Here is a 27,481-nt window from a genome sequence, read left to right on the forward strand (position 1 = left end):
CTCCCAGGTTTCTCCCTGGGTTTCTCATCTTTAACAAAGGAAAATCTTTCCTTGCTAAGTCTTGTCATTCATGAAGGCAGAAGACACTGCACATAGCTATCTAAACTGATCTGGGCTCCCCTCCGCCTCTTCTGAACTATTCTTCCCACTCAGTCTCCTAGGTAAGAGGGACACAGGAGTACTCTTTAACTGGGAGTGGAAGGATCGAAAGATTAGGGAAAGAGAACTGGATTCAGTGAAAGTTTAAAGGAAAAAGCAAAACTGATACACAAACTCCTCCCAGGTGGTCCTGGTGTCCTTTCTCCTCTATCTAAACCACTAGCCTGAATCTTTCATATGCTACCCCCAACCTAGGGTAGAGGTAGGGGAGAAGGCTCATCTAGGAAGGGCTTTCAGATTCCTCTTCTAGGTGCACAGATCCTTTGCAATGGCCTTGAAATGAATTTATTGCTCCTTCTACAGGATTCTGGAGAAATCCAACTATGACCAGAGTTGTCTCATCTCTCTGTTTGCTTAGAGTCTATGTACCAGTAGTTACTAGAGGAAGCACTGTGGTCAATCGATTGTTATGGAGGCCCAATGTTGACATTATCTGCTATACACCAGGTGTTTCTGTTTCTTCCTGTGCTCAGGCCAGACTCCTATGACTGAGAGCCCTGCAAGCTCTTTTTCTTTTCTCAGCCCACCTGTACAGCAGTGAGAACAGACGTGCTGCTGACTCAGGGTCATGTCACTTAACACAGGGAGCTAATGAAACAAGAAGTGTGCGATACTGGAAAAGAAGCAGAGCTTCAATCATATATTTCATTAATTTTATTTAAAATGTAAATAAAAACAAAGAAAAAAGGGTATGTTCTTTGAGAGTATTTGATTCTCTTTCCCACATTTTGCATCTTTTTTGCTAATTAAGCAGATTCAGTGAACACAGGAAAAAAAAACAGCAAGTGGACTAGATACCACCTCTTATTACGTTAATCATTTATATATGTTGATTCTATATTCTATATTCTATTTATGCACTTCCCTTTAAGAACTGAATATCTTTAATCCCAGCTCTCAGGAGGCAGAGGTGAGCTGATCTCTAGAATTCTGAGGCCAGTCTGGTCTGCAGAACTAGTTCTATGACAGTCAGGGCTACACGGGGAAACTCTGTCTCAAACAAACAAACAAACAAACAAACAGCTGTAAGGGAATAAAAAGGGTTGTGGGGATGACACACATTTTTCTCCAGTTTTTCAATTTTTAAAGTTGTTTACACTTAGCTTTGCCACTTTGTTCTTCTGAAGTGCTCACTCAATGTTTATTAAAGGACGAGTTCTATCATACTTCCTCTCTAAAGCTTCATATTTAGTTTGTATGCACATTAACAAAAATTACTACAAAAATATAAAATAGTTTAAATATGCATCCAACAGAAAAATCCACAGATAATATTAGAAAAAAAAATCTGTATTCTTCCTAACCACAATTGTCACATATCCTTTGATTCTGTTTAATGTTTTTGTTTACAACTGCTTTTTATTTAAAAAGATTTTATTTATCCTACCTTGTGTACATGTGTTTTGTTTGCATGTAGATATGTGCACCATGTGTATGTCTGGTGCCCTCAGGCCAGAAGAGGAAGTCAGTTCCCTTGAACTAGAGTTACAGACAGGTTGGGTGTGAGCTGTCCCTTGGGTGCTGGGAACTGACTTAACCCACCCATTATAAGACAGCAAGTGCTTTAACTACTGAGCCATCTCTCTAGCCCAACTATTCTTTTTTTGAACCTCAATTAGGGAACTGAAATGAACAAAGCAGTCACCACAAAGGAAGTACATTTTCTCTTTTTTAATCTTTTAATAAAACAGATTAACTGCATTTTAGAAATGTAAATAAAATGCTAAAAAATCTTGTAGAGCCATGAGAAGACTGTGTACACATGTGTGATTACTAGCACTGTGGGCACATGCAGAGGTGAGAGGAAGACATTAGATGCCCTACGCTGTTACTCTTTACCTTATTCCCCTCAACAGGCTTTCCCAGTGAACCTGGAGCCAGGCTGGCAACCAGTGGCCACAGAGATTCTCCTGTCTCCACCTCAGAGCCTTGTGGTCATAGGTGTTCATGCTGCCGTGTTAAGAGTCTTTTGGTGTAGCCTGTCATCTCAGTAAGAGGCTGAAGCAGAACTTCTGTGTGTTCAAGGCCAGCCAGGTCTACAGAAAACCACAACACCAAACCATATAAACCATGAGCAAAACGCCGGCACGAGGACACAGGTGTTTGTGTTCCTACCTGTTCTTGTGTCCGGTTCTTCCAGTACATCCACCTCTTTTTCCAGTCTGGCCCAATCATGTTTTCAATAGCATTTTCGGCTACAAGAAAGATAAAAATTAATTCAGTAGGAATTTTATTGCTTACCAAGGCTATGAATTATAACTAACAATGTTCATAAGTTATTATTAATAAATGCTGTAGTAATATAAAATTAATTAAAATAAAGAGACAATCTATATGATTGTTCTGATATTAGTATGGCAAAGGTATGATAACTGTGTGGTTAAACTCTATGAGTACAATTGTTTACAGAATTCCTTTGAGTAGGGATACATATAAATATCTGGTATCCAACTTAATTATTCTCTTTATGAGTCACAAAGCAACTGACCAAAAAAAAAAAAATCCCACATATAAATATTCAACTGTATTCAGGAAAAAGGCTTTGAAATGTTAATTACATACTAAAAATTAATGAACTGTGTATCTGTATATATGACATATGCGTGAATTTGGAAGTGCACACACCACAGTGCATGAATGGAGGTGAGAGGACAACTTTGGGGAGTCTGTTCTCTGTTTCCACCGTGGGCTCAGGGACTCATGGCAAGTGTTTTGTCCACTGAGTATCTCGCTGGCCCGCTGATTGTATTTTACAATGCTTATAACCCAAGAGCTCCCTCGCCTACTTACTATCCTTGAGACGACCTTGAAGTGCCTCTTCCATGAAGTAAATGGCTGCGTCCCACTGCTGCTTATCTGATATGGACCTGTCTTCCAAAGCATTGTGCTGAATGACCCTCTGAAATGGTCAGGACAGAAAAACATTTAATTTATGGTCCATGTGTCAGTGATTAGTAAGTATCAAACATAACAAATAGCAGTAGGTTATTCCCACAGAAAGGCAGCAGCTCCTTTTATTTGGCTGCATGTCAGTTTTTTATCGGACAAATAAAGTGGAGTCTCTTGTGGCTGAAATTAACACGCCGAGGGCTGTAAAGGTGCGTAGGCAGCACATAGGACTATGTAAGTTAGACAAAGCTGTACATACCAAGCTATCCTCTGCAAAGTCGTTCCATTTGTGCCGCTTGATACTCTCCTCCTTCACAGCCTCCTTAAGTTTGTCGAATATGTCATCGTGTTCCTTTCCTTTGGGTTCTGTCATAAAGCGGGAAAATTCCTCTTGTAGGGTCTCCCAAGCAACCTAGATATAAAAGAAAAGGCTATATTTATAGAGCTTTCTCTTATTAAATATGCAACATGAAAAACTATCATAAAACCATGAAACTGTTATCAGGAAACGCTTGTTCAGTCATAAATGTGTGCACACTAATAAAAAGGCAACACAGCTGGGTGCAGTGGCACACGCCTTTAATCCCATCACTGAGGAGGCAAAGGCAAGTGATCTCTGTGAGTTCAAGGCCAGCCTGGTCTACAGAGTGAGTTCTAAGACAGGCGGGGTAACACATAGAGGCATTGTTAAAAAAATGCTGCCGATTTTAAAAACTGAGATTTCACAAACACATCTGGACCTCCAGGGCTTGAGAATACCTGAAAACAATCAAGTCATAGTTCGACAGGACGTCACTTGCTAAGCTGAGCAGGATTGGCTCCTCTAGGTGAGGCCTACATCCCAAGTCTGCCAACACATTTACTTTCCTTACTGTAAGCAGTAACACATCTGAGCCTGCCTGCTGCTGCCACACAACTCCAAGTTGAAGTTGTTACTTACTGAGCCAGTCGTCTTTACAGCTGTGCCTACAAGCAAAGATTCATATCAAAGCTTCAAGTACTACAAGGTATTTTGGATTCAGCTTTGTGATAACTTTTATTCATCTCAACTGTGGAAGGAAGACCACAGGGCAAAAGTATTCACAATTGAATGTACACCTAGATGGTGGGGGTGGGGGGATCGGGGTAGGAGTGGGTGGGTGGGTGGGTGGGGGTTTGTTCTGTTTGTTGTGCACTCGAGGCAAAGCCTCCCCAGTGTTAGGGTTACAGGCACGGACTACCACGCCTCGTGTGAGACAGGAATGAACCTGCAGCTTCGGATCCTCGGTGGCTCTACTCCTTCCCTCAACATAAAGCCCAGGGCAGAAAGCAGAAAGACAGAATTACTGGTACCATGATGATGATGACTAGTTTCACCGCTCAAGTTTTGGCCATTTGCAAATGTCCCATCTCGGGACACACCCAGAACACTGTGAGGAGGCAGCAGCTCTCCAATTATTTTCATGGAAAGTCAAGAAATGACCAGAGCTCAGAACATGCAACGTAGGCAGAGGCTGCAAGGGCTGCTGGGAGCAGATATGCATAGCCATTCTAGAGGCCTGGGAAGGTGAGAACAGTGCTGAAGAAGTCACCCTGGGCAGGACAGCCAATGCCATTGCCAAGGCAGGTATGAAAAAGAAAATCACTTTTAGTATTGACCCCAAGTTTTTGAGCAACTCTTCAGAGTCTAGGCAAACTGGCTCTCAGCTGGAACGAGATGCTGGACCAATGCTGATAACGCAGATAATCCTGAGTGGTTACTATGAATGGGCTAGGTGTTTCCTGAGTATTTTATATATTAACTCACTAATCCTGACAGCAACCCTGGCAGGAAGGCTGAGCAAGTAGGGCAGCTGTCAGTTTTCATGTAGTCGGGCAAAGACACCACAGGACAGAAATGGATTCTTTAAGGTGCTTTTATTTTGGAAATGATTCCTAGACAAAACTAGTAAGACCCAGACTTAATGCATATGTAAGTGTTATAGGTCCTGGAGAAAATGTAAAAGCAGTAATGTTTAGTCTATGTAAAGGTACACCTTACAGAAGCTCAATTCAAAGGATTAAACTATTTCACCTTCAGGCCAGCTTTGAGGTGTTATTAAATGCTATCTCTGGCAGGAGAAGCAAGGCCTTTAGGCATCCTGATTAGTAAACTTTCTTGTTAGCAGCAAATGAGAACAATGCCAAGGTTAGCTCCAACAGAGAAGCAGGAGCAGAGCACACATGAAGTGTTATGGCTCCAGAGAAAGACAGTGACTGTGAGGCAGACAGACCCACAAGCCACAGCACCTAGAGCCTCCAGACAATGCTTCTTACCCATTTACATTATATCCTAACCTCGACTGCTTTATTAGGAAGCTGCTTGTCAGTCCACTGTTTAAGCTTGATGTCCACTGTGGTGTTAAATGTTCCCGAATTCATGGTCTGGGCAGCCGGAAGGTAGATGTTCTCAATCACATGTGTTGACACTCGTTCCCACAGGGACTGCTGAAGGATTTCCTCCCTGAAATTGAAAAGAAGTTTCAAGAAAGCCAATATAGCACTAAACGTTTTAAAAATAGCTTGACTGAAGTATCACTAGCAGTAGCAATTAACTACACATACTTGAAGGGTTGAAAATTTGGGATATGTATACATCTGTGATTCAGAGGAACCAAGAGAAACGTCTCTCATTAGATGTGTAACCACAACTTGCTGTTATTACATTACTTTGTATTTTCTATACCTTTACATAAATGTAATCACATAGCATGTACTGGTCTACCTACCTTCTTTCACCCAACATACTTATTTTAAAATCTGTGGTGTATTACCATTTTACTTCTCATTTGTTTGCTTGCTTTGCAAGAGAGGTTTTTTCTGTGTAGCTCTGCTGTCCTGGAACTCACTCTGTAGACCAGGCTGGCGTTGAAAGAGAGATCTAACTGCCTCTGCCTCCTGAGTGCTGGGATTAAACACTTGTGCCACTACACCTAGTTCTATTTCACTTCTTTTTATTGCTAAGCACCATCAATTGTGTCCACTGGCGTATGTGTCCACCCGTTCCTGGGTGGTCATGGCGATTTCTAGTTGCTGTCCATTTCAAACAAGCTGCTGTGGGCATCATCACAAGTCTCTCTGAGGATGCATGGTTTCCCTTTCTGTGGGACTCATCTAAGGTTGGAATGGTGACTCTGAGGCAGCTTTTTGTTTAGTTTTTAAGCACCCCCTTCAGCCCTTGGCTAAATTCCCGCCAGCAGAGAAGGAGGGTCCCAGATGCTCTCCACTCACAGCTCTGTCTCAACTCTCAGGCTGTTAGTGGGTTTACAGTTGACGTGTCTATCTGAGTGCATTCGCATGTGCTCATTTACTAAATCCCAACAGACGCTCTGAATGTTTACTGCGGAGTCCGAGGCCGAAAGGTTTTAAATTTGTTTTTTGTTTTTTTTGTTTTTTCGAGACAGGGTTTCTCTGTGTAGCCCTGGCTGTCCTGGAACTCACTCTGTAGACCAGGCTGGCCTCGAACTCAGAAATCCACCTGTCTCTGCCTCCCAAGTGCTGGGATTAAAGGCGTGTGCCACCACTGCCTGGCAAGACAACCATTTCTACCATGAAAATACTTAAAATCTCAAGAAAGTATTTATTTGGCTTCCACTGAAATAAGTTCTATTGTTATAGAATGCAAAAACAAAACAAAACAAAACTCAAAACAAAAACTGACAAGAAAACCAAAGCTACAGTGTGATCATTTGGGTCACCACAGTGAGATCTGAGACATCCCTGCAGCCCACACTGGGCCTAGCAGCTGGCTTCACCTTGCTTGCTCACTAGTGTTCAGGTGCTGTGCAGTCCCCACAAAGAGGACACACCACCTAATGACGGGTAGAATGACTGGGTGGACTAGATCTCCTTCCCTATGACTTACATATCCGGTCAGTACCTGTCAATTCCATTTGCTTTGTCACACTTCAAATACTGCAAGACTCTCTCCCACCTGCACTACTACTGCCCATGTTCAAGTCACATGACCTCGTGTTTCCTTGCTTACATGTTCTCCTCTTGAACAGCCTTAACAAACTTGCTCACAGCTCCTGTTCTGTCTCTATGAGAAAGCCGAGGACACAAACATCCACATTTTCTTTCTTCCTCTTACTGTCTGGCTCTGCAATCCCCTTGCTATCGTCTTTACTTAACACCAATCCACTCTTTAAGTTTCACACTATGATACCATAAATTTCAGACTCTTCACATTTGAATTAAGGGATTCAACTATTTTTTCCCACTTTTGTTTTAATCTTTTAAACTAATCAAAGTAAACTTAATACTTTTCATCAAAAATTGCATGTATACCACAATACTGGATTCCATTAGAGTGTATTTCTATAAAATCAGCTAATTATTGGGCTAAAAAAGATAGTTATGTGTTAATGACACACCAGTATCTCATTTAATGTCAGTAGCTAAATTTAAAGATCATGTACATTGCTGGACAAATGCATTGTGTGTAATTACACTGTAACAGATTATATCTCAAATTGAACCCCAGGATTCCTTTCTTAAAATATGACTAAAGTATACAGAATGTCTGTAAGTAAATAATAAATTATCCCATTAGGACACTTACTATGTAGTCCTAGGACTTCAATAATTCACAGATTTAAGGCATTCATCCATCTTAAAGTGCCATGTGATGTCACTACGCCATTAAGTAATACTAACGAAAACTTCTAAGGCAGCAGTTCTCAACCTGTGGGGTGTGACTCCTTGGGGTGGTGGAGTGACCCTTTCACAGGGGTAGCCTAACATTATATGCATATCAAACATTTATATTATGACTCATAACAGTAGCAAAATTAGCTATGAAGTAGCAAAAATAATTTTATGGTTGCAACATGAGGACTGTATTTAATGCTGCAGCATTAGGAAGGCTGACAACCACTGCTCTAACGTGATCTCAACTATGCTACTGAACTATCTTTAGTATAATGTAGTTAAACCCATTGCAGAATGAACAGTGAAGGCTGGGAATGGCTAGAGGTCATGTGATCAGGTAGCCAGGGATTCTTGGCCATCAGGCCTTGTAGTTCTCAGCTGTGTCTTCTCCAAGGAAGTATCACTGGCTATCCTTTCACAACTCTGTAAGTCCCTTGTGTATTAAACAATGCTAATTTTATTTACAATAAATAATAGTTTGTAGAAAGATCACATTTTCCTTACCATAAATAATATTATCAGCTATAGGCTGTTTTTTCCTTTTGGTGGTACTGAAGAGAGCCCAGGCCTTGGCTGGCTAAGCAGGCACTCTACCACTGACTGGACACTCAGTCCATTAATTATGATTTATAAACTGTGTTTTATGTACATTATCCTTATACAACCTAGGAAGGCAACTAGGACTACATACAGTATTTTAATTTTACTCATAGTTTTATATTTTATTTTTATTATTTTTTGTTTAACATATATTTTAAATTTAAATTTTCTTAGGTAGATATCTATATATCTGTATCTCTTGAAATTTCAAGAGCTAACAATTACACAAAGTCACTGAACTGGTTTAAAATATAAATAAGAAACACAATAGTTTGTGTCACATATGTTTGATTTGTCAATTTTTAAAAATAAGATCAGATATCTTTTCTTAACAAGGAGAGATTAAATATTTGGCAAATATTGATGACCTTAAGAAAGAGGGGGCATCACTGAGGAAGGAAGGGTGCTGAGACTAGAAAACTGGTGAAAACAAATCCAAACTCAGGGACCAGATGCTAGTGCTGTGACTCAGTGTGATAGTCTGCAAACAAAAGTACTGGGAAACTATCTTTCTACCTACCTACCTACCTATACCTATCTTGAATTGTGATAAGGATATTTTATGTCAAGAGTGACATATTTTTAAATACCACAGATTTATTAGAAGATAACCGAGGCATGAGTAATTTGTTAATTAAAATACACTTAAAAATTCTCGAACTTTTTGTATATAGTTTGTTTGAACTACATGTAGTTTGTCTTGCTGTTGCTACAAGGTTACCCATGGAGTACAGGCAGCCTGAGAATTTGTGTTCCTCCTCCTTCCGGCTCCTGTGTACTGGGATTACAGATATCTGCTACTGTCTCTGGTTCTGTCTATTTGCTTTTAATGCCCTGTTCCAATAAGTTTAAGAATGCCTATATTTAAATAAACATAAATTGAAGATGATAGCTTCCCATAGGATTCATATGAGAAATTTTCAAAGGGATCAATTTACTACTTAAAAAAGAAATCTAAGTAGGAAGCAAAAAAAAAAAAAAAAAAAAAAGTAGCATATAGTGGGTTTGGAGAGCCAGCACAATGATTAAGAGCACTGGTGGCTATATCAGAGGACACAAGTTCTAGTCCCAGCATCCATAGGGCAGCTCACAATTGTAAGCAACTCCAGTTCTAGAGGTCCAGCGTCCTCTTCTGGCCTCTGTGGGTCACAGACACATGCAGGTAAAATTTAAAAAAATGTTATTGTGCATAGCTCAGCACATACAGGTTACAGAAATCACCAGTTCTGCTCTGGAATGAGAGCTTAAAAGCATATACTACTCTTCCTCTACAGAACAAGGTTCCCTAGGATGCTACTCTCCATTAGTAATAACCAGTCCTGACAAGTTATTTTGTGGCAATTTTATGAAATTATGTGTAAATTACTCTAGAGAAACCACAAGTCTGTATCTCTTAAGAACCAGGAGAAGATAAGCTGAAGACAAAGCTAGATTCAAAAGAACCCTTGAGTAAGCTACTGTGCAGATGTTCAGTTGACTGACCACAGCTGCAGCTATATTTCAAGGAGACACACTTCACTCTCTGGCCTACTTCACTTTGAAGGAGGAACACAGGCAAGAAACCCACTGCTTTCCTCTATGTTAGAGCAAAAGACATTGAGAAAAAGATGACCACTCACCAGTGCTTTGGAGTAACCTGGCTCAGACTGATGACTTCATCGAGGATCTCATTTTTAGCTTTTTCAAATAGTTCATTCTAGGCAACACAGATACAAATTAGCATTATCATAAGACACTATATTTGTCCTGTCATGTCCTTCAGAGATACCCAAAAGGAGAGCACAGATAGAGTGGTTGGCTAAGTTTTGGGTTGAAGATGCAAGACTAACAAATGACCTTCTAGTCTCCTTTAGGAATATCCTTACTCAGATAAAGACTGAGAAGCAAGCACACTGTCTACCCTTTCAATTCTCACTGCAGCTTTTTAAACATAACATTTCCACATAACAATGGCTAAAGAAGCAACACACAATACAGTGATCAGTAATAGTAAGCTAATGCTAGGTCTTATAGCTAATGCTATTTTAATATTTAGTTCCCATTAAATGGACCTTATTTCCAAGGTAAATACCAAGAAAGTAAAAAGCTAATATATAACTAAAACCAAAAATTATATTATATAGGCATATATCAATAAGACTACTAGAGATATTCATAACTTTCACAGAAAACATTTTAGTGTGTTTTATATCTTATGATTCCTAATTATTTTAAAATGTTGTAATAGTTATTGTAGAAAAGACAACTATTCCTAAGTGATCGTCATTAAAATCACAGCAATTTAGCTCTCCAGGTCACAAAGAACTCTGAAAGAACACAGTAAATTAAAGTATATACAAGACTGTGGGCCTTTGGATTATTACCCTGTCGAGCTCTCGCAGGCGAGGGTAGTTATTCTTCCACTCCGTCTCTAGGTTAAAGCGTGTTGCTGTGGAGAAAGGAAGGTGCTCAGGTCCAACTGTTCCGTCTTTCAGACACAGTAGTTGAAAGCTACTTCTCTAACTTCTGTATTAGCCAAGTTTCTGAGGGTGTCTGCTCTGACATTCTGAATTTTATTATTACAGTTGTCTAAACTATTTTCCTTACTTGTAGTTTTATGTACTTCATTTTACAATTCCACAGCTGTAGCAGTGTAGTGCCACTGCTAGGAAAACAAGGTCTGCCAATGTAATTTACATCCTGGGTCTAATGCTACAGACACTGGTTAGATAAGTTACTCTGCATCTTTGCCTTCTCTTCTGTGAAATGGAAATAAAGATAACACAAACTTGCTGTGGTTCTAAGTAGAATGAATAGTAAATTCCCAAGGGCAAGGAAAGAACCTATTTCCAATGGATGAAGCTACAGAATGGTGCAGAGGGTGGGCCCTGGCAAACAGTACAATGTACTCCCAGAGTCTCCCCTGTAAGGGAGGACCCATGTTCTCTACAGCCAACTGAGCTTTCTCTAAACACTACTGCAAGCCTGCTGCTCTGACAGGGAAAATCAGTTTTTGTACAGGGGAAGGTTTGCACCTCTCTATTTTCAATATATTGTCCAATAGTAAATCAAGTACTTGTAGACTGAGAAAGGAAGTAAAAAAATCTGCTGAATTCGGAAGACTGTCAACTGTCACATGACTGGATTTGTAGGCTTATTTTAAGAAGCCAGCTTACCTTTAAAACTATCAGCCTGCTGTTCAACCGACTCTCGAACCATTTTCCAAAAGCAGTCTGACACGGCAAGGCTTAGATTTCTCGTGGTGACCTGGTGTGCCTTTAGCATGCTTGTCCTATAGGAGACCAGAGCTAAAGTGTGTCAGAATGACAAAGGAGCACTTACTTCACACTAACACTACCCAGAAAGGGTTTCTGCAAGGAAGAGGATGGGTCTTATCTGAGCTGTCCAGCAAGGCAAGCACTTACTGAGCTCTGAAGCCCGTGACTAGCGTGGCTGAGGGGATGGCTTTTGTCTATGAGACACTGGTCAGTGTGGTGAGTGCACATGATCAGTGAGCACACCAGTGGACAGTACAGTTCTACAGGCTCGTGGCTTCCTTCCCAATAAAAAGAGAACTCCTGGGCTGGGCCTGCAGGAACGATTCTTACTTCTGGACCAATCTGAGGCAGGCATAGAAACTTTCCGTGTAACTCAATTGCTCTTTCAGTCCTTCCATTTCATTTTGTGGTTCCGTATCTAACTTTCCTGTCATATGTTTCCAGTATCTATTTAGGAATATCCTCTTGCCACCTCCCACTCAACTTTTTCTATTACTATAAGAGGAATGTGAATACATATTTAAAAAATAAAAACATTAATTAAAAAATCACTTTCTAGGGAAAACAACATAAGAGGTATAAGAATTGTCTCTGTGCCCACATCCACAGAGGCAGTCTACTGTACCATGTGATAAACTGCTTCCCAAGAGTAAGTACTCAAGGACAGCCCCATTAGATACACACCACTATGAGGATAAATGGCTAACAGTAAGCTAACTGCTACAAGACATGATCAATAAAGTTGAAGTAGTTCAGGGTGACAAGCTCTCACTGTAACGTCATTGAATATTATAATATGACACCTACTTTAGCAGTTTTGAATTCTGAAAAAATTCCTCTTCATATTCTCTTATAGCTTCAATGCTTTCAGAGCTGTTTCCTAGGAAAGATGGTGACCAAATTGTCATCAAGAAAATTAATCTTTATTATCTCAAACAACAAAAACTAAAAGTAAGTTATAATAATCCATCTTTACATACCTTTTCCTGTTACAACAGCAAAATAACCCAGAGCTTTCATTGGGAAGAGCTTGCCTTCAATTATCTGTTGGATCTATTTTAATAAATTGGAAAAATAAATGTGAAATATAGACTCACTTCAGTTTTAAAAGTACAACATGCGATTTAGGAAGCAAAATGTTAAAACTCTAGACATGTATTATCTACCAGTACTCAAAAGTATATAAATTTGTTCTTATTGTTATTTACCTTAGATATACTGAAAATATCTTATCAAAATGTATATACCAAGATTAAAACTTGGAATGATTCACAGTGCTTCTGTCAGACCTTGTTTGGGGTTCTTCCTCTGCCATTTACTAGCTATGTGACCTTAAACAAATAAGTTAATTTAAAAACAAGGTTATAGAGATTTTGAGATAGTGACACTTAGTGCAGTAGCTAGCACAGAGAGGCACACAAAAATTGCTTTATTCCTCTTTCCTTATAATTTCTTTGAATATTTGAAAATTTAAACTCTTGTATGAAATTAAAGAATTACATTTGTTCTCTGTATGTGTGGGAATACTTATGGAGATAAGAAGACAACTGTGGGAGTTAGCTCTCTTTCTAGGGATCCAACTCATGTTAGATTTGCTACAGTGTCTTTACCTGCTGAGACATCTTGTGGACCCTGAATATCTTAATTCTAACCAAGTTACATTGCTTTTTATCCATTTTTCTTCTTTGTTTTTTTTTTTTTTTTTTTTTTTTGGTTTGGTTTTTTGAGACAGGGTTTCTCTGTGTAGCCCTGGCTGTCCTGGAACTCACTCTGTAGACCAGGCTAGCCTCGAACTCTCGAACTCAGAAATCCGCCTGCCTCTGCCTCCCAAGTGCTGGGATTAAAGGCGTGCGCCACCACCGCCCGGCTCCATTTTTCTTCTTATACCTACTTAAAGTAACATATTTTGGTTTTCAACTCTTTTAAGGACAAAAATCCTTTTCTGAGTGTGATAAACACTGGAGTCAGGATCCAGGAAAGTGCATATTCACATATACCCATCATTCACACATGATGTGACAATTTCTACTTCTGGAGGCCCGTTTAGATTAACCCCAGGAAAGATAAGTTAAATCTGGGCTAAAAACTCAGGTCTTTGCCACAGAAAGGCCTGAAGTAAGCTTCCACTGCATCTCAGATGAGATTCGAAGTGACTATCCCAGAGGAGAAAGGAATGAAAGCAACACGGGGAGAGATGGAGGTCGTACACACTGTTCTGCCTTGCTTCACCTTCTTCACAGGAGGATCAACACTGTCATAGCAATACTGCCTTGCTCTTAAAGATAAGGCAGAGGGAGTAGAGGCTCAAAGACAAGTTACCACAGCAGGCTTGAGGGGACAACACAAAAGGCCTGCTTTCCTTTGTCTGGCATTTCTGGATAAGTAATGTGGTATGTGCTAACTAGTTTTCTTCTGAGAATTTGAAATTTTGGCTCTGTCTCTGAGAGAAGGCTCCTGGAAACTCGAGGAGGACGCCTCTAGACTGTATCCCATGCATCTTCTCCTTCATGGCTCTGTAATGCATCTCTAAGGCAAGTATGACTATGTGGCAAGCCCTGGGGGTCCGTCAAAGAATCATTGCTCCTGGGGACCCTGACAGAGAGGCAAAGTCCCACAGGTATAAAGTGGGAAAGAGACATCCTATGCAGTAGCAGTGAGGATGAGAACCCAATAGCATTGTTCTACAGGCAACTATAGAATACGAATTCATCATCTGTAAACAAGTCAGGTACGTAACACTTGGTGCCAGGGAACCATTCTAACTACTGTGCATTATTTGACTATTAACTCATCACAAACTATGAGATCATATCATAAATGTCTTCATTCCTACCAGACGAGGAGCCTAAAGCACCAAAAAGCTGAATAACTTACTCCAAGATCACACAGCTAGCAAATGGTAGTGCAAGGATTTAGAACTAAGCAAATCTTCTTTAACTACCATTGTGTACCTTAAAGAGTATGTCTTAAGTCAGACCTGCACCCAGAAAAAGCCTAAATTCTCAACGCTAGGGAAATAGCTGAGTTGGTTAAGCACTCACTCTGAAAACTCAAACACCTAATTGAAAATCCCAGAACCCATATGGGGAAAAAAATAGCCTGTGCATGCTTGCTCTCTCTTTTTCCCCCCCTCTCTCTCTTTCTCTCTCTCCCTCCTTCCCTCTCTCTCACTCATTCTCACAATAAAGAACTTGCCCTCACCCTGCTTGGACTGGCTACGTTTTTTTCTGCCAGGTCTACTTTTGTCAAAACAAATATGGTTCTCCTTCCATGTGGATCCATCTGGCTGACCAGGTCTGTAACAATACTGCGCTCAGCATCTACAGATCCATCTGAAAAAGGAAAAACAGCACTGTGATTATCACTGACTGTAAACCTTTAGTCTCAACATGTTTACTTTATGAATGGAGCCAATAAAAATTTCAGTGATGAAAAATATCAGAAACTACCCAGCTTAAACCCCATTTGTTGGCAGAATGAACAAGAGAGGTGAGAACATGTCTGTCATGTGTGCTTACAGGTATGTGCTGCTGCAATGCTTCAAGTGTAAGAAGGAAGCATGGGGCAGTGAGAATCTGCTGGGGTTTACCTTGGATGCACAGGATGATGGCGTTAGGATTCTGCATGTAAGCTTTGCTGATACTGAAAATAGTTTCCTTTGTGTCGGGAGCCATGCCTGATGTCACGGTCTTGAAGAAAAGGTTTTAAGAGTCATTACAGATAGCTTCCACAGGAGGAATAAAATGGAACGTATTTTCCGTATGTACTTACGTTAATGACACCAGGTAAGTCCACGAGCACCATCCTCTGCAGCCCAGGGCCTTTGACATTTAAAGATATGGTCTATTCAGAAAGAGAAAGATCAGTCTCTTGTGGAGCGAATTTCTTAAGAATATTAAATATTCTGCTAATTTTCTCTCTTTTCATTTAGATATTTATTTCAGAAAAGAGCTATCTTCTTTTCATCCCACAGAAATTATTCTAGAAAATTCACCCTACAATGATATGTTATTTAGAACATTTAAAAAAAATCTGCTAGCCAGGCGTTGGTGGCGCACGCCTTTAATCCCAGCACTTGGGAGGCAGAGGCAGGCGGATTTCTGAGTTCGAGGCCAGCCTGGTCTACAGAGTGAGTTCCAGGACAGCCAGGACTACACAGAGAAACCTTGTCTCAAAAAACCAAAAAAAAAAAAAAAAAAAAAAAAAGGGAAAGAAAAAAAAATCTGCTGAGTGTGATGGCACATGCCTTTTATCCCAGCATCTATGAGGCAGATGGATCTCTGTGAGTTCAAGAATAGCCTGGTCTACATAATAAGTTCTAAGCCAGCCAGGGCTGAATAGTGAGACTCTGCCTCAAAAAAGAAAAGTAAATTAAAAATGAAAAAAAAAAAGTATCTATACATATTGGAGCAGCCACAATCTAAATACCATACTAATATCCATATCCATATTATTAATATCCATAAAAACTTCATTTCCCCCAATCATGCTGAAATGAATCGCTGGCCTTACCTCAGGGCTAACAGTACAACCTTCTTTCACATTTTTCCTCATCCGGAGTTCGATTTCATGTCTTAATGCTGCAAGCTATTAATGGAAAAGAACAAAGTCCTAAGACAGTATTCATGACAAATTCTCCATTTCACTGTCTTAGAGAACACAGGGTTATAAGGTGACACGGATGAACCTGAAATGAGGTCTACTTACGTCTTCCTCCTTGGTGAGATCAAATTCCCGAGAGCTATCTTTAAACAAGGCCACATGGTGAGGGCCTTCACTGAGAGTCACCTGGAAGGACAGACATACATAATGATACACTTACAGTAACATTAATCACAGCACCTGGACAGTCCAGACAGGGCCAATCATTGCACCTTTATGCTATGCTCAGCTGCAGTCAAGCATGGCTGCTCGGCATTGTCACTTCGCAATGGGACTGGTGGCTTCTGAGTCTTTTTATGACCTAGTGCTGCTGGCCTCTCTCCTTTGGGCAATACTCTGAAGACAACCAAGAACAGAAACCAGTCCTCTACAGCTTGAAGGATTCAAAGAGAAGCCAGCATTTAACCTGAGACGAATTCAGGGAGAGGGCAGCTCATTTAGCCATTGTTGCTCACTAAGTTCACTACAGATGGGGAACCACAGGGCTGAGCGCCTCTGCTCCAGACCTCACTCTATACATTCAGGCAGAGCGTAGGCAAAGCTAAGGTACCACAGCACAGACTGACCCTGGCCACCAGGAGTCATAGCAAGCTTCTTAGGAGAGGCCTTGGGGAGAAATCGTTAACAATAGCAGTGACAGCAAGTCATTTTACAAGAGCTTCTAAATGTGACATTCCTTAACTTTTAGTGCATACATTCCAAGGTATCATTATACTGTTTAACTTTAAAAAATGTATTTGCTTACACTGAGATAAGCTAAGCAAGTTACATAAGAAAACAGAAACCAGCTGCTGAAAGAACTATCTCAAAGGCCTTGGGGATTGTCCTATAGCTATTTTCCTTGGAGTACTTGCTGATTTATGGTGCTGGACAAAGGGCTAATAGAAGAAGCTTAAACTCTATGGCAATTACACTGTCCAACAGGCCAAAATAAGTAAACAAAACAAGTAAACAAAAAATTGGAATTCAGGGTTTTTAAGCAATTGAGAACTCAGGTGTTAAAATCCTAGCCAAAAAAAAAAAAAAAAAACAAAACAAACAAAACAAAAAAAACCCTGCTAAAATGAACTGCCAAGAAATTAATCCTTCATCTTATGTTCAATGTCCCTTCAAATCAGGGATATTTAGAAACCAAGCAGAAAGCTGGGATAAAGAAGTCAAAATGCTAAGTCCAGATTTGCCAATTTCACTGCTCTGAGGAGACACAAATAAGAGTTTATCAAGCAGAAGACAATGGCTTGTCTCTCTGAAAGCAACCTGCCTCCCAGGACAGTTAATTTCCTGAAGTATCACACACAGCCTCTACAATTATGGTGCCTGTAGTAAAGTAAAAGATGAACTCCCAGGGTTTTCCTACTGATCACTATGCATGAGAGGAGGCACAGGTTTGTTCTGAGCTTCATGTGCCTAAGTTGAAATACACTAGACCCCCAACTGAGGGTGGTGAAATGGATGTATAAAGTTCAGTACACTCAATACCATCAATCAGTGAAGGAGAAACCACTATCACACTATATAGTCCAACTCACAGTCAGACCCCAAAGAATACTTTGAGTTACATAATATTCCACCTCGGTGCAGTTACATTGCTATCACTTCAAGATTTTAAACCAGTCTCACTATCTCAGTATCTACCACAATTCTGAGCATACGTCTTGGTGATTTAAATTTTCCAATAACTAACCTCTATCAGATGAATGTGAAAGAAAAACAATAACGAATCCCCCAACCTCACAGATTCACTTTAAATTTATACTCACAGCCTCACTGGTGACTTCAGTCTGACTCTTCGATCTTTGTATTACCTGACTTCATCAGCAGAGTCACCATAATCTCTTACAAAGCCTTTGCTTTTGTTCTTCTGCCTAGGTCTTCTTTATCTGAACAGCTAATAACCTGGCTGCATATTCTTCTGGGGAAGCAGAATCAAGCAGAGAGCCTCCTCACCTCCCACCCACTTAACCCGGCCCAATGGTAAACTGAATGACTGGTGCTTGGCCTCCCCTTGCTCCCCGCTCACCGTCCCTTCCTCTTTGATGCCTTCTTTCCCTGGCTCCTAGTTGATGACATGGTTCTGGCTCACGGTCCACCACACTGGCTTCCTGTTCGTCTAACCTAGCAAGTTCTGCATCTTTATTTCCACTTAGTCCTTTGAGACCTTATCTAGTAGATATTTCATCTTGATTCCAAAATTTATGTCTCTGGTCCAGACCACTCCCCAATCTGTATATCCAGATTTATTGTCTCCCTTTAGCAAGAAAAATCAAACTCTTGAATATCCTCCCCAACTGGACCTCCTTTGATGTTTCTTTGCAAATAACATTCTTTAAACTGTTCATGTCAAAACTCAAGTCCTTGATGACTGGTCTCTTGTTATGAATCTATCAAGAAACCTTGTTGGTTCTTTAAACAGTTTTGTAATCTCACCAATTCTTTTCACCCCACTAATACTTCTTGTCTATACCTATCCAACTAATCCAACTGCCTTTCATCTGATCTCCATGATTCGGCCCACCTTGCCAAAAATCTCCTTTCAACACAGCAGCCAGAGTCTTTTTGAAGGTGATGGAAGTCTGCTCAGGATGTCACTGACTTCCCATTTGACTTCCAATAAAAACCACAGCCTGTAAACTGTCCCAGCAGGTCATGCAGATCTGCTTATCCCTGCCATCCATTATCCCTCTGAGCTGTCACTGAAGAGTCTCCACTGTGGCCCAGCACACTGGCCTCTTTACTATTCCTCCAACGGGACTGCCTCCCTGACTTAAGAGCTGTGCATCAGCTAGCCTCTAGATAACTGTACCAGACTGCAACTTGACTACTTCTCTCATGGTCTGTAAATCTTAGTTCAATGCCCCCTTAGCTACGTACAAGTGTCCTGTCATCCTCACTGGACTTTCCTGGCTCCATTTCTAACATACTAAATAGTATAAACAGTTGATATATATTATGCTTATGGAAAGAATCTTTTTTAATTTACTGCACACTGTCTAAAGGTAGGTATATCTGACCTGTGGATCATAGGCTGGGCTACATGTACCTTAGAAATAACTAGGAATGTGACTCAACACCAAATCATAAACTTAGTTAAAATATCAAGATATTTGCTTACTTATTTGGTAATCTGGCTGCACAGTTCTCAAGTGTTCTATATATAATACCACAATGTCAAAAGTTTACTCATGCCTGGTAGGTCAGTACTGGCACATATTAAGAGCTGAATAAATATTTGCTTAATAAAAGAGTCTACAGCCATTTACTTTCTTCCTGTGTCCATTGGCGAGTTGTTAGTGGTTCTACATATTGCACATGCTCAGTGCATACAAGCACACATGTACATGCACACACACACCTCCTTTACCTCAGTGACTCTGTTCTTGTAATGGTTTCCTCCTACCATTTTTTCTAGCTTAACAGATCATGATAACCAGCATATAAATATGATAGGAAATTATCTACATTTGCTGACACCACTTGCAATAGTCTCATTCTCTGCGAACAGCCTCTTTGTGTGTCTTATTCCAGATAACATCAAGAGGCCTTACAGTGCCACCTAGATAGCCACTGTGCCTGGGATGTCCTTTTCCACCTCTCTTCCTTCACTCACTCTCAGCTCTGGACATGTGGATGCCCCGGGCTGTGCCCCCTACTAATTCCTACAGTGGGAATGATCCCCAATGCTGTGTGAGAGCCCCCTCTTTAGCTAAGTCTGAATCCCACCACTGAGGTTCATCAGTGGGACGGGCTCCCTTCCTACCTTCACTGGCGAACGGGTCATCATCTCTCCAGAGCCTCGTGGGAATATCCGTGCTTGAGCAATCATTTCCAGCACACTTGTTTTTCCAGCACTCTGATCTCCAACCACAACAACCTATCACAAGACAACTAGCATGTATTAGTATTTTTCTGATACCAAATTAAATCTAAGTTGAGTTTGAATGATATCATTTAAAAAATATTTTAAGATATTTAGAGCCAAAAAAAGTATTTATTTATTTTTTTAAATAAAGAATGAAGTTTGATGCATGTAGGCACTCTGGAGATACACATAGCAAAAGAATTAATTGGCTCCATTATTCATATTCAAATTTTTAGTTTTGAAAACAATGTTAATTAAAAGTTATTGCTAAAACCAGATCATTAATTTTCTACAAATATTTTCCATAGTCAGTTTATATTTTACAAACATACTTTTGGATTCTGTTAGACTAAATTTCATCCATATGTCTACATCTTTTGCCTACATAGTTTAACATTATAATGAATGTATAATGGCAAATATCTGACAATTTTCTTTCAAAACACATATATTTACTTTTATGGTCCCCAAAATAAAGAACAAAGGAATGCTTCATGTTTGAGGTATCCCAGGAAATGCAGAAATTACTACGATACAAGGAGAGAATTCTCCTGCTGACAGCAGGTCCCTGTCTATTTTCTCCTTACCCGTGGCAGATGATCTTGTGTATTATAGCTGGCATCATAATCAGAAAGAACATCAAGAACTTCAGAATACATATCAATCAAAGATTTCTGCAAAAAAATTAAAATGAACAAAAGTCAGTGAAGAAAAAAAAAATCAAAGACCACAGATACACCAAAAGAAAAAGTAGATAAATTCAAATTTGCATTGGTTTTTTTCTTATTACATAATGTTTTCATAGTAAAACTTGCATAAGGTGTTGAGTCACATTCCTAGTTATTTCTAAGGTATATGTAGACCCAGCCCAGGGTCCACAGGTAAAAATGAATCACCCGTGATGTCTGCTGTTAGAAGTTCTAATCCAGATGCTGGCCTTGGAACTTAAACTACTCAGATCTTCAATGGGCCATTGACAAGGACATCAAATAACTAGAGACTGACATCACTAATCTGAAGAAATCCCTCGTTTCGCTGTCTGAAGAGACTCCCAAAAATTTCAAAGGACTTTATTGGACTTGATTTACTCTTTTACAATAGAAAAGACTGTGTATAGCTCTTGACTGTGTACAGCTCTTAAAGAAGAATGTTGCTTTTACATAGACAAGACAGGGATGGTTAAAGAGAGCATGAAAAAGGTCAGAAAAGGACCTGAGAAAAGACAGAGAGAAAGAGAAAGATGAGAGCTGGTACAAGAATTGGTTTTCAACCTCTCCATGGTTGTCAACCCTACTTCCTCCCATCTTGGGACCACTAATTGGGTTATTTTTGCTTATTTCTTTTGGTCCCTGGGCCTTAAATAGGCTGACTAACTTTGTGAAACAACAGGTAAACAATTTGGTAGCAAAATCTATTCAGATACATTATCATAAGTTAGTTTGGAGGACCACAAGACTCAAGATGAGGTTGTTACTCTATCCAGGGTGTTCTCAAAACCCATCTCCACCCAACCTTAAAGAGGGGACTTCTGCTCCTAGACCTATCAGAGAGGGGCCACCCAGAACCCCCTCTGACTGTCGATCTGAATTCTTGCTTAGGCTGCGAGGCTAAGCACTGCAAGGGAATATCAATAAAAGTTAAAAATCTCTCTCTGGGTCCCCTGAGGGACAAGCCTGACTGCATAGGGGTTGATGTCGAAAGTATCCCCTCTCCAGGAAAAAGACATTGGGATGGGTATGGCCCTCATGCCTCACTGGACAACAACGGGGGACCAGAGTCATTACAAGGTCCCCTTCAATTACTGGGGGACCAGAGCCATTACAAGGTCCCCCTCAATTACTGGAGGTCAGGCCTCTATCCCTGCCTTCGAAAGATTAGAATCACCACAGCCCTTCTATACTTAGAGAAGGGAGGAGATGTCAGGGGCAGCCCTGCTTATACAATGAAGGCCTAAAATTAACCATAGGCCTAAAATCAGCACTAGGTCTGTCATACATGTATGCTAACACAAAGACTTGGGTCTCTGTGGAAAAACATTGAAACAGATGGCTATAAGCTATTGTAAACAGGCAGCTTTTGTGGAAATTTATCAGCCTGAGTAGTCATAGACCTTGTAAATAGGTAGCCTTGGTGGATAGTACCAACTTAGATAAGGACAAGTGAATCATAGGCAGAGTCATAGTGACCTGTCCCCTGAACCTTCACCCAGCCGATACCCTGTTCTGAAAGATATATGTACTCCCCCTGAACACCCATGCTCCGGTGTCATCCCCTTCCCCACATCCTGCCTTTTTGTGTTTATAACCACTGTGTGAATAAGTAAAAATTACAATTTGATTTAAAAATAAATAAAAAAAGAATTAATGCCACTTCTTCAGTTTATTTATTAATTTAGGATATCATAATCTAGTTAGAAAGTAAAAGAGAAAGCTATTAACATTAATGAACTAACCATAAGAGTCAAATACATGGCCGGGTTATCAACAGACAGACAGAGAAATCACACTCTGCCAAGTCCAGGCTATGTGAGAAGAACAGAGAAGGAGGGGAAGAAGTAGAAGGCAGGAAGTACATGACAGTGAAGAGCAGGGAGGGAGCACATGCGTGTGAGAGGGCAGGGAGCACATGAGTGAGAGAGGGCAGGGAGCACATGTGTGAGAGAGGGCAGGGAGCACATGTGTGAGAGAGGGCAGGGAGCACATGCGTGGGAGAGAGGACAGGGAGCACGTGCATGGGAGAGCCTGGAACAGAGTAGGGAAGTGGTCAGGGGTCAGTGTTCAAGCAGGAGAGCCTATGTACCCTAAGAACTGGGAAGGCTGCAATGCATGCAGCAAAGGACAAATGTCCTCCATTGCTTTTTTCTGGACACCAGGATTGAGCATGGAGTCACGAATACAACAGCTTCCAGTAAACTATCTAAGGAACAAACACACATATGTCTGAGAACAAAGGGTACCCATAAAGCATACTAAGTAAGGCTAGTGGGAACGCTATGAATGTTTAAGCATACTTTTGCCTCTTTTTTTTTCCGAGACAGGTTTTCTCTGTGTAGCCCTGGGTGTCCTGGAACTCACTCTGTAGACCAGGCTGGCCTCGAACTCAGAAATCCGCCTGCCTCTGCCTCCCAAGTGCTGGGATTAAAGGCGTGCGCCACCAACGCCTGGCTATGCTTTTGCCTCTTAATACATAGAGACTCCTATATGGCAGACAGGTGCTCTCATATCTGCCTAAAAATAAGCACATTTCCCCATTGTCGCTCATGAGGGAAAGCCCCATTTCTAAAATAGCTGTTTCCTAACACTTGAGCATGACTTTCAGTGGCTGGCAGCTGTAAAACAGCCAGGCTTTCCCACACTGGGTGATGGTGACTTAGAGCCAAAGCTACTAAAGCATGTTTGTTAAACTAGAGAGACATCTCCGGTCTTGGTTCTAGAACATGTGGCATGATCCACTATGACTCTAGAATCCTGCAGCAACTCATTTTTTACTTATCCTGAGACAATGATTACAGTATTAAACTTTCAAGTTAAAAGAACCACATCAACTTAACACATCTAGCTTGAGTCTGTGGCAATAGTATGACTTACTTATTGATATGGTAATTAACAATATGTTGATGACAATATCAATATACACTTATTTTTAAACATTTAATTGCTGTAGTAGAAAACTTCCCCTGGAAAATAAGAGTTAAAATTCAAAACCAAAGACAAATCAAATCGAAATACTAGTAAGGCAACCGTGGGATGAGCCACATAAGTATTTGGTAAACTACAAATCCTAATTTGGGGCAGGCAAGATGGCTCAGCACGTAAAGGCACATACCATACATACAAGCCTGGTGACCTGAATTCAACTCATGGAACCCAGTAAAGGAGGTAAGGGAGAACCAACCCCCAACACACACACACATACACACATACACACACACACACACACACACACACACCCATGCCCATGGCACACACATATATATGCGTACATAATAACTTTTAAAAAGTATTTAAAAGAATCCCAATTTTATAAATATGAGAATTAAGCCTGAAGATAACCTAGGTATTTTATTAAAATAGACTGATTCATAAGAAAGTCCTATTAAAATATGAAGATCTTTTGGGCATAATATATAATGGATTTGGACACCACAATTTATGAAATATTTACTGTCTAGAAGTGAAAAGACGATAATATGCTTCATAATTTATTAAAGTGTTTTATCATTTAGGGGACGGAGTGATGGCTCAGTGGTTTGGAGCATGGGCTGCTCTTCCAGAGGATGCAGGTTCACTTCCCAGCACCCACACATCAGCTTACACAACCATCTGTGACCACAGTTCCAGGGGATCTGAGGCCCTCTTCTGCCTTCCACAGGCACCAGAGATGCAGGTGCTGCATAGATCTACATGCCAGTAAAACACTCATACACATAATACTTTTTAAAAAAGATAAATTAGAAGATTCATTATTTCACACGCAATGACAAATGTCAATGTCTGAGAACTACTAAAGTTAGATAAAGCACCTTGAGTTTCCTATGGTGGATGCCTTTGTCATCCTTCTGCAGTACCAATTTCCTCAGCTCTTTGTTTTCCTTTTCCAAACGTTCCAAGATCCTCTGATACTTTAACTGCAAAAAGACAATACACATGACTGTGTAAGAAAAAGATCAGCAAACAAATAAATATTAAGTCTAATCAAAATCTTCCAAAATTCTAAAGTTGTATGACTTAACTAGTTACACTTATTATTTTTACATTTAAATTCTCCATGACAATATAGAGAAAATAAAATTGATTATTTCAAGCAAGCAGTGAAATCCATACTTTTCCATTATAATTGAGCATTTAACTTAAAATTATTTGCTTCCTGTGTTGAAGAAATAATTTAAAAACACTAAAAAAATTAAGAAGTTAAAGAAGCTGGACTATCCTTAGAAACAATATTTTCTATGATTTCAAAAATAGAGTCTTCAATACAAGGCTATGGGTAAAACTTAAATTATTCTCATTTGGACATTATTTTAACAAAGATGATATGATATACAACATGAACAAGTAACACCTAAACATCTTCATGTGATGACCCCTTCACCAGAAAACACCCAGAAGGAGATGCTCTACAGGCAGGAAACATAAAGTTAGGAACTCCTGGCAGCTTCCCTAAGGTCATCTTGTGTGGGGATGAAAAAGCATTTAAACACATCTACCTGAGTAAGTGGCCTACATTCTTCTAGATTCAGTCAAATGCCCATGTCTGGAGAAGTTTGTTTGTGCTTAAAATACTGACATAAAAACATATAATTAAGAAAATCAACTTAGCCGGGCGGTGGTGGCGCACGCCTTTAATCCCAGCACTTGGGAGGCAGAGGCAGGCGGATTTCTGAGTTCGAGGCCAGCCTGGTCTACCAAGTGAGTTCCAGGACAGCCAGAACTACACAGAGAAACCCTGTCTTGAAAAACCAAAAAAAAAAAAAAAAAAAAAAAAAAAAGAAAATCAACTTATTGCAGGTTATTTCAAATTAGCAAAATGGCAACCCACTTTGCTTTTCATGGTGAGCTGTTGAAACTAGTCATCTCCCAAAAAATTAAGGACACACTTCCCTATAATTAGCAGAATGCTTAGATGTACAGCCTATATCACAACATGCAAAACATTTCTTAGACTTTTTAGTTCTTAAACTCCTGAGAAAATGGTAAATAACAGGAAACCAAAGTGCTACAATGTACAAGCTGGGCCTCATGGCATGGCACAAATACAACTACTTGCTTGTATGATAAACATATTTTGTAAAGCATTCTTTTATAGCCCATAAAGGTAGTAAACCTCTAGTATTTCTTTGCTGTTTAGAAAACAGTCACTAGCCATACAGTTACTGAGATCTTGAAATAGTGTTTTGGAAAGATAAAAGGGTCTTTTAGGGGTTGGGGAGATGGCTCAGTGGTGAAGAGCACTGTCTGCTTTTCTAAAAGTGCTGAGTTCAGTTCCCAAAAACCACATGGGATCTGATGCTCTTCTGGCATGCAGGTGTACATGCAAATAGAGCACTCACATAATTAAAAAACAAAACAAAACAAAACAACCCAAAACTTATTGTTTAAAAAGACTAGCTTATTGAATACACTGTAAGGCAGCAGTGATCTGGGCAGTAAGGAGGGTAACGATTCTTTTTTTTTTTTTTTTTTTAAAGATTTATTTATTTATTATATATGAATACACTGTAGCTGTCTTCAGACACACCAGAAGAGGGCATCAGATCTCATTACAGATGGTTGTGAGCCACCATGTGGTTGCTGGGATTTGAACTCAGGACCTCTGGAAGTGCAGTCAGTGCTCTTAACCACTGAGCCATCTCTCCAGTCCCGAGGGTAACGATTCTTAACGCATGGCAGAGAGGCCTCAAGAAACACAGGGGCTAGCCAAAGCACAGGTGCTTTAGTGCAGTTAGACATGGGACTCCATGAGCAGATGAAGGAAAGCCATGCACCAGGAATATACTAGCTATTTCATTTCATTTCATTCAGATTACTCCTTCTTGTATGTTTTCACTAAAAAGACCCAAGATGATAAGTATGTCTTTTGGCTTATAAAAATAAGTTTTAATGATGTTATTTATATAGAATAACTGCTGTTGGAAAAGTTTATACCAGGAAGGTAGCTACTCATTACATTGTATAGAAATGATTTTTAAATAATGATTTTTATCATTAACCCTAAAAGGTCAATCAGTTTATACCACCAGAAATATCTTTAGAAAAAAAAATTATATTGATTTCAGGATTCAAAGAAAAAAACGAAAGGGGTTTGGGGATTCATTAGAAATATGTGAAGTCTCAAATTTCTTTACTTTGTATCTAGCCTAGCAAAGTGACAATATAAGCATCAGATTATATAAGGACAAATACTTTCATCCATCCCCCCTCGACCCCCCACAATAGTTAATCTTTAAAATCAGAATGAGATTCACTCCAAATAGGAATCTCTATACAAATGAGTTAACCTGGTACTCATTTGATTTCCTCTTTATTCCCTATTTCTCAATTAGCTTTCGTACATACAAAAATTACTGCTAGAGGTAAGGGCCTGACATTAAGTACTGCAACTTTTGCTTCACTGGAAAAGGAATACACTGTCTACATCTCTAAAGAAGTTGCTGGGGCTGAGGCTGTCACAGTGCTTGCCCTAATTTGTGATGCCCTGGGCTCAGCTTCCAAGGAAAGAAGTGCTAGCTTCTCTTACTGACCAGTTACCTGAGTATGCAGAAGTTCTTCTTGAAGTTGGTCAATCTTTTCTTTGTCTGACACCTAAATATTTAAAACAGATTAATTAGGGTTACATACAATATATAATAAGCTGAAGTTTTAAAGCAGCACTAAGTATAAGCATA

General features: G+C 39.9%; 1 protein-coding gene across 4 annotated transcripts in view; it reads right to left on the minus strand.

Moving 5' to 3' along the window:
* Positions 1–27,481, minus strand: part of Opa1 (OPA1 mitochondrial dynamin like GTPase) — a 73,762-nt gene that overhangs the window by 25,911 nt on the left and 20,370 nt on the right. For all 4 annotated transcript variants that reach the window (XM_028753760.1, XM_028753758.1, XM_028753759.1 and 1 more), the window contains 18 exons: positions 27,345–27,398; positions 24,620–24,724; positions 20,685–20,771; positions 19,996–20,109; positions 16,284–16,364; positions 16,089–16,163; positions 15,348–15,419; positions 15,166–15,265; positions 14,778–14,908; positions 12,557–12,629; positions 12,384–12,456; positions 11,475–11,590; positions 10,683–10,747; positions 9,939–10,015; positions 5,365–5,530; positions 3,308–3,460; positions 2,950–3,058; positions 2,275–2,354 (listed from right to left, as the gene is read on the minus strand). In XM_028753760.1, the coding sequence (XP_028609593.1) occupies positions 2,275–2,354; positions 2,950–3,058; positions 3,308–3,460; positions 5,365–5,530; positions 9,939–10,015; positions 10,683–10,747; positions 11,475–11,590; positions 12,384–12,456; positions 12,557–12,629; positions 14,778–14,908; positions 15,166–15,265; positions 15,348–15,419; positions 16,089–16,163; positions 16,284–16,364; positions 19,996–20,109; positions 20,685–20,771; positions 24,620–24,724; positions 27,345–27,398 (1,731 nt within the window). The remainder of the gene's footprint in view (positions 1–2,274; positions 2,355–2,949; positions 3,059–3,307; positions 3,461–5,364; positions 5,531–9,938; positions 10,016–10,682; positions 10,748–11,474; positions 11,591–12,383; positions 12,457–12,556; positions 12,630–14,777; positions 14,909–15,165; positions 15,266–15,347; positions 15,420–16,088; positions 16,164–16,283; positions 16,365–19,995; positions 20,110–20,684; positions 20,772–24,619; positions 24,725–27,344; positions 27,399–27,481) is intronic.

This window comes from Grammomys surdaster, unplaced genomic scaffold (assembly GCF_004785775.1).
Source record: "Grammomys surdaster isolate TR1022 unplaced genomic scaffold, NIH_TR_1.0 125956, whole genome shotgun sequence".
Classification (NCBI taxonomy): Eukaryota; Metazoa; Chordata; class Mammalia; order Rodentia; family Muridae; genus Grammomys; species Grammomys surdaster.